Source organism: Cyprinus carpio, chromosome B5, assembly GCF_018340385.1.
Source record: "Cyprinus carpio isolate SPL01 chromosome B5, ASM1834038v1, whole genome shotgun sequence".
In the NCBI taxonomy this organism is placed as follows: Eukaryota; Metazoa; Chordata; class Actinopteri; order Cypriniformes; family Cyprinidae; genus Cyprinus; species Cyprinus carpio.
In genome coordinates, this window is record NC_056601.1 from 178,506 (window position 1) to 185,459 (window position 6,954).

The window sequence follows — 6,954 nt, forward strand, 5'->3', positions numbered from 1 at the left end:
ATAAACTTCAGTCATTACACTTTATTTTTATATTTTGTACCCATACGTGACCTTTTACAAGCTGTTGTTTCATGAATAGTTTTGTGGTTTATTGTTGTTGTCTGTTGTTGGCTATTTGATGCCAGGTTCCCACTGTTACAAATTACCCCATATATATATATATAATGTTACAATATCAATATGTGTTACATCAACTGTTATATGTTCCTGAGCAATAACAGTGTTAACAAGTGCTCTTTTTTGTTTATTTAGTTTGATATTTAGTTTGGTAGTATAATCAAGACTTGAATTTTTATGTCTAAGAAGAAATTGAGTTTAAAAAAATAAAGAATTATTAATTAAATCCTAAAGTGATTAGACACTTTTATACGTTATAGTTCACACTTTTTAGTTTTAGTGTCAAAAATGTCATGAAAATTTCAGCTGCTAAAAGTTGATGTAAATATTATGTTATTTTTACATTTATTATATGTGACTCTGGAGCACAGAAGCAGTCATAAGTAGCACAGGTATATTTGTAGCAATAGACAACAATACATTGCATGGGTCAAAATTATACATTTTTCTTTTATGAAAAAAAAAAAAAAATCATGTTCCAAGAAGATATTTTGTAAACGTAATTTTTGATTAGTAATATGCATTGCTAAGAACTTCATTTGAACAACTTTAAAGATGATTTTCTCAATATTTAGTTTTTTTTGCTCCCTCAGATTCCAGATTTTCAAATATTGTCCTCCTAACAAACCATACATCAATGGAAAGATTATTTATTCAGCTTTCAGATGATGTATATTTCTCAACAAAAAAAAAAAAAAAAAAAACAAACAAGCAAAAAATACCCTTATGACTGGTTTTGTGCTCCAGGGTCACATTTAATTATATATTGTGTTGAGATTTTCAGACCTCATCATCTGTAATCACTTCACTGTAAACATTCTCGTGTAGTTTTTGGTTTCAGTTTGGTTTTGTTAGGACTGTGTTATGTTTGTGTTTACTGTTGTGACTGGCTCATCCTAACAGCGCTGTGAAAAGTAACGGCTATCACGTGACAGCTTTGTCTAAAAACCACTTTGGAAACACATCATTTACAAACCTGAATAATGACACCAATGACTTTAACAACGATTCAGTTGAGAATGCACAAGGAAAATTAAAAATAGGATAATTAACACTTTGATCAAATACGTCCGATTCACTGAGTTTAATGGTAGTCACTTTTTTTTTTTAACAAAATTTATCTTAATTTAATTTTTCAGCTTTTTTATTGTTTTTGAATTGTTTATTAATGTGAGGACATTCTGAAATGTCACTAAAAGAATGCTCTGTCAGATTGAACTTGTTTGGGCAATTTAATTCGCACACCTGCAAACTTTGGGCTGGCAAAATAAAAGCTGCTGTTTTGGTGGCAATGTTCTTTTGAACCAACATCAGGGACTATATTAACATGCTAAACTGTAAAATGATTGTGAAAACTATGATTTAAAAAGCCTTATCAGATATCAGATTTGCTTTCAACACCTGAGAAACTCACAGTTTTTTAATCATGAATGACATGCACCTGGACATGCACCATGTTTTTTATATTCCATATGCCTGCTCCACTGGTGACTTCATGTGCAAGTTGTATATGTTATATATATATATATATCAATCGGTGATATATATATATATATATATATATATATATATATATATATATATATATATATATATATATATATATATATATATATATATATATATATATATATATCAAATCATTGTTTCACTATGCATTTTAAATTTGGTTATAATTATTTACGACAAGATATAATGTATTACAATGCACATTATGAATAATTATAATGCATTATACCATTAATAACCCTTTCTAATGCATTCTACATAAAAGACTTTAAGTAGTGTTACCCCTTTTTTCTTATAGCCTTGTGGTAAATTTACTTATCCTCAGATCTTCCCCAGAACATCATAAAACATTTTTCTTTGAAGTGTTTTTACAGCTTGTGGTTAGGACTGTCATTTCACTTAAAATAAACATTTTGCAAATGTCCTGTTTTTGACATGAAACTCCCAAGTGTTGCCAGCTTTGTATACATGCCCTTGGCTGGTCTGTGCTCGAAATTTAAAGGTAATGTTCACCCAATTATTTAAATTCTTTTATCATTCTGTTATCATTTACCTGCACTTCACCATATGCCCCCTAAACCCCCTAGCAAGCTAGTTTTTGGACCTTAACTCCTGTTAATATGGGACAGTAGTTTGTAGTGAGAAGCTCTGTTGGACAAAGCAATGACGCAGATGAGACAAAATGCAGAAAATGTACAGAATAGATTTGTCTCTGTGATGAAATGCACTTAAACAGAGGATTTCAGAGTTTAAACAGAGTTTAATAGCTGCAGCTATCATCAATACAGCACTACTAATATCCGCTTCTATGTATTAGCCATACAAATATCTAGCGGCTATACAAACTTGGTTTACAAAAAGTAGGTGGTGAGTCATTGTGGTTGGTGGGCGGCTCCTCCTGAGATGATGTCACTCTTCTGTGAGCGTTTCATTGGTGGAGTCTGGGGTGGGCGTGGTTTGAGAGGTGTAGCAGCTTTAGCAGAAGATCTTGGGTGCTGCCGGCTGGACCGTCAGCGTCTCCATCCACACACGACTGATCCATACTGCAGCCCTCTGAGTTTGTACAAACCATCGATTACAGTTAGGTGGATACACATAGAAGTCAAAATACCATTCATTTACTCTAGATTTATTTGTAATCTAACCATGTAAATTACTGGATAATTTCCCATTAATTATTAAGATAACTTGTGAAATCTCTCGTTTTCTTTATTCATATTGTCATTTATGTCCACCAGCCGGATTTTACCAAGGCTTTCTTCTTTAATCACCTCTAATCCCTTTAAGTGTCCCATCACAATCATTTTGTGATTTCTTTGCATTATAGCCATGATTACAAATCTAAATTTCAGCTCCAAAAATATACTCAAGTGAAAGCAGATACTGAGTGAAAACTTGAGTGAAAGTGAAAAAGTGCATCTTTAAATTGTATTTAAGCATTAAAAATGTAAATGTTACATAAAAACAAACAAACAAACAAAAAAAAAATACATTTTTTTTTTAAAACAAGAAAAGATTATTGTTTAATCATTTTGAATCATCTTCTCAATGCAAAGTCAAGTATAATATGTGACCCTGGACCACAGAACCAGTCTTAAGATTTTTCTTTTATGCCAAAAATCATTAGGATATTAAATAAAGATCATGTTCCATGAAGATATTTTGAAATTTTTCTTACCGTAAATATATCAAAACTTAATTTTTGATTAGTAATATGCATTGCTAAGAACCTCAACTGAAGTGACGTGACGTGACATACAGTACAGCCAAGTATGGGGACCCATACTCGGAATTCGTGCTCTGCTTTTAACCCATGCAAAGTGCATACACACAGCAGTGAACACACACACACCATGAACACACACTCGGAGCAGTGGGCAGCCATTTATGCTGCGGCGCCCGGGGAGCAGTTGGGGGTTCGGTGCCTTGCTCAAGGGCACCTCAGTCGTGGTATTGAGGGTGGAGAGAGCACTGTACATGCACTCCCCCCACCTACAATTCCTGCCGGCCCGAGTCTCGAACTCACAACCCTTGGACTGCGAGTCCAACTCTCTAACCATAAGGCCACGACTTCCCCCTGAACTTTAAAGATGATTTTCTAAATATTTTAATATTTTTTTGCAGCCTCAGATTCCAGATTTTCAAATAGTTGTATCTCAGACAAATATTGTCCTCATAACAAACCATACATCAATGGAAAGATTATTTATGTCTTAGCTTATAAATTTCAGTTTAAAAAAACTGACCCTTATGACTCATATATAGTGATCAAATTTAAATTGCACTTGAGTAAAATACAAATCCCCCAAAATAATACTTTAGTATATTCATCAAGTACAATTACTTTTTTATAAGATATGAAATGGGTAAAGCTGACCTGAGTCACAGCAGACCCCGGAAGCAGCACAGCGTCCCTCATAACCGCAAGCTTTTCCAGGTGCTTCACATGGAGAAGGAAGAAAATCTTCTTCCAGACAGCGGAGTGTTTCTGGAGAGCCAACCAAGCAGCCGATACCTTCACCACAGCAGATACTGGGACCAAAACACCGACCACGATCGACAGGACCACATGACATGCACTGCAGGAAACAAGGAAATTAAAGCTCAGTTGTTCAATTTAAGGTCAGGAAGTGTATTAACGCACCTGTCGAGATGGCCAATCCTGTACGGCTCGTTTTCCTCCAATGGGGCAGTTAGAGATGTAACAGGCCGAGCAAACGGACAGCAGACACAGCAGACCGACCACTGAGAGCAGACCTCCAGACATATCTGTGCAGAGACTCAAAAAAATAACACAACAGACTCTAAATATTACAGTACTCTTAATAAAGATGCTGTACTTACTTTACCAAGGCTGAAACTGAGAGCTAGTGAAGCGATTCAGCTTTTAAGCAGCGATGTTCATTTGTACACTGTGAGGAGACTCTTTTTATACCTCTTTGCTGCGTGATTTTATCACGTTATTACCTGTTAGCTACAATCAAGGAGCCATCTAAATGATAATGATGTGACCTAATTAGGTCAGTGAACTGGTCACTACATTGTCCAGTAACAGGGATGTGCGTCATTAACGGCCCGTGATGTGGCATAACATCAGACAGGTGAATTAACACAGCTTTCTGAAATTTCACTCTTAAAAAATAAAGTTTTGAAACTGGGGTTTTCACAACAATGCCATAAAAGAACCATTTGGGTTCCCAAACAACCTTTAAGTGAACTGCTCTTAAAAGAACCATGTTTTCTTATTGTGGAGAACATTTTTGTAATCTAAATAACCTTTTGTGCAATGGAAAGATTCCATGGATTTTCTTCACAGAACCATTGATGCCAATAAATAACTTTTATTTTTAACAATGTTGGTTTTTGATTACATGCATCAGAGACAATGGACAGCATTAAGTTATTTCTCACTTTTTACCCCCCACCCCCCCACCACAAAAAAAAAAACCCCATTAAACATAGAGTGTAGAAAAAAAGGTTACTGCTGAATTCCAGTTATATTAAGTGTAAAGTTAAAGTATGTTGATCAGTTTAACCCCCAAAATAGTCTTGCAGTGTTTTCTAGTTGAATGAAACCGCTCCTTTTCAAGACACATATGCTTTGCATCTTTGACTAATTGGTCAACAGTTATTAGATTCCACCATCAAAGCTCATATCCGACGCAGGTGTCCCCCAGGGCTCGGTCCTGGGCCCTCTGCTATTCATGCAAAACACCCTTGTCATCAAGGTGACTCATGATTGTTGAGACTTCTGTGCATATAAAGCCTGTGAAAACCATATTCTGTCATATGTTCTGCAATGTGTCTATTATATCAGACGAATGACAATAAATACTAAATTAGACAATAAATCCACTGCCATGTTCTTGAATACATGACATGTTCTGATGTGTTTCGATGTAACTCGTGGCAGAGTAATGAGCCGCTTGACTCAATGGAATAATGAATGCTGAAGTGATTAGCCTGTAGAGTCACGCGTTAATAACAGAATTGTCACAATGAACACGTCCTCTCTGCTTTTTATTCATTCCTCTCTGAATAGCCTTTATTAGGTCACATATCCCTTTGATTTAATCTAATTATAGAATTATTACCCCGGGTCAACATAGGCAGGCGCTGACTGAAAGTCACATGCTGCTTTGACCACACTGAACCAGTTGCATAGTTATTGTTTCATTTGAATGGAGGAAATATAGCAGCTGAACATATTTCTTTAAAATAATTACAAACTGTTTTAATACAAAGTAACACTATTTAGCTTTATTAGTAAATAACTGACTGACTGTTGTTTCAGGGTTAAACAGCTGTAATTTTGTCACTGTAAACTGAAAAGGCACAAATGTGTGTGTCTTTAAGTAAATTCTTGCAGCAAAAGTTTATAATCTGAATTGCTGGATGAATAAATCGTTGCATAGCAAAAAATCTGTTGTAGTCATAAATTTTCATACTTTTTCTCAATACACAATTAATTTTCCTTTTGCACTCATATGTGTTTATGTTCTTTATGTTGCAGTGAGCTGTAAATGGGACTAATATCTGGATTTGCAGGAAACTGATTGACTGATTAGACACATGGTGTAATTACAGTAGCTACCAGCAGTATCTACATTTTTAAATTAAATAAACACAAATTATCCCATATAAACTCCTTTTGGAGAACATTAAAGATCTAAATTATAGATTTTAAAATAATAATAATAAAATCATTATATTTGGATGTTTATGAAAACTTACCAAACAAAATAAGAAAATAGAAGATATATTCTGACCCTTAGAGTCCAACACATCAAACACAACCAGGAGTGAGTTTGGGACGATCTGTTTAGGAATAATCAATATTTTTGATCAGGTCTGAACTGGTGATCACATATTTAATCTTTAATACTAAAGTTAGATTTCCTTTTAGTTTCTTTATGACTCTTAATCAGTTGGGGAGTATAACTATTTACATGTAACTATTTTGTAATTTAATTACAAAATAAATGTAACTGTAATCTGTTACATACTGAGAAAAAATGTCATTAAATTACAGTTAGTTATGAAATTTTTAACGATTACAAAGGGGGTTACATCTGATTATTTTCACATACATACAGATTTGATCGATTTCTTTCCCAAATTGCATTGACTGCTTATGAGAAATATGAGACTCCAAAGTTTCATGAATTTAGGACACGTGATTTTTCAACCACTGCTTTAATTCTTATTTGGGTTGCTTTATTTTTAAGATTAAATGTTTTTTTTTTCAAAGGCAGTGTTAGATGCCAGTGTTTCCTGTCACAGCTATTTGATAAAATAAATAAAATAAAAAAATAAAAAAAATCAGTA

General features: G+C 34.1%; 1 protein-coding gene across 1 annotated transcript; it reads right to left on the reverse strand.

Moving 5' to 3' along the window:
* Positions 1-2,366: 2,366 nt before the first annotated feature.
* Positions 2,367-4,574, reverse strand: LOC109050790 (isotocin-neurophysin IT 1-like). The gene is made up of 4 exons (XM_019068389.2): positions 4,471-4,574; positions 4,271-4,395; positions 4,004-4,205; positions 2,367-2,679 (listed from the first exon to the last, which is right to left on the reverse strand). Exons 2-4 carry the CDS (start codon positions 4,391-4,393, stop codon positions 2,555-2,557), a joined length of 450 nt encoding a protein of 149 aa, XP_018923934.2. The 5' UTR covers positions 4,394-4,395; positions 4,471-4,574; the 3' UTR covers positions 2,367-2,554.
* Between the last annotated feature and the right edge of the window lie 2,380 nt (positions 4,575-6,954).

Coding starts and splice junctions, on each gene's coding strand:
- LOC109050790 (XM_019068389.2), bottom strand. CDS start 4,393: ATGTCTGGAGGTCTGCTCTCAGTGGTCGGTCTGCTGTGTCTGCTGTCC. Junction 4,206..4,270: donor AGGATTGGCCATCTCGACAG/GTGCGTTAATAC, acceptor TGTTTCCTGCAG/TGCATGTCATGTGGTCCTGT. Junction 2,680..4,003: donor CGGGGTCTGCTGTGACTCAG/GTCAGCTTTACC, acceptor GTACAAACTCAG/AGGGCTGCAGTATGGATCAG.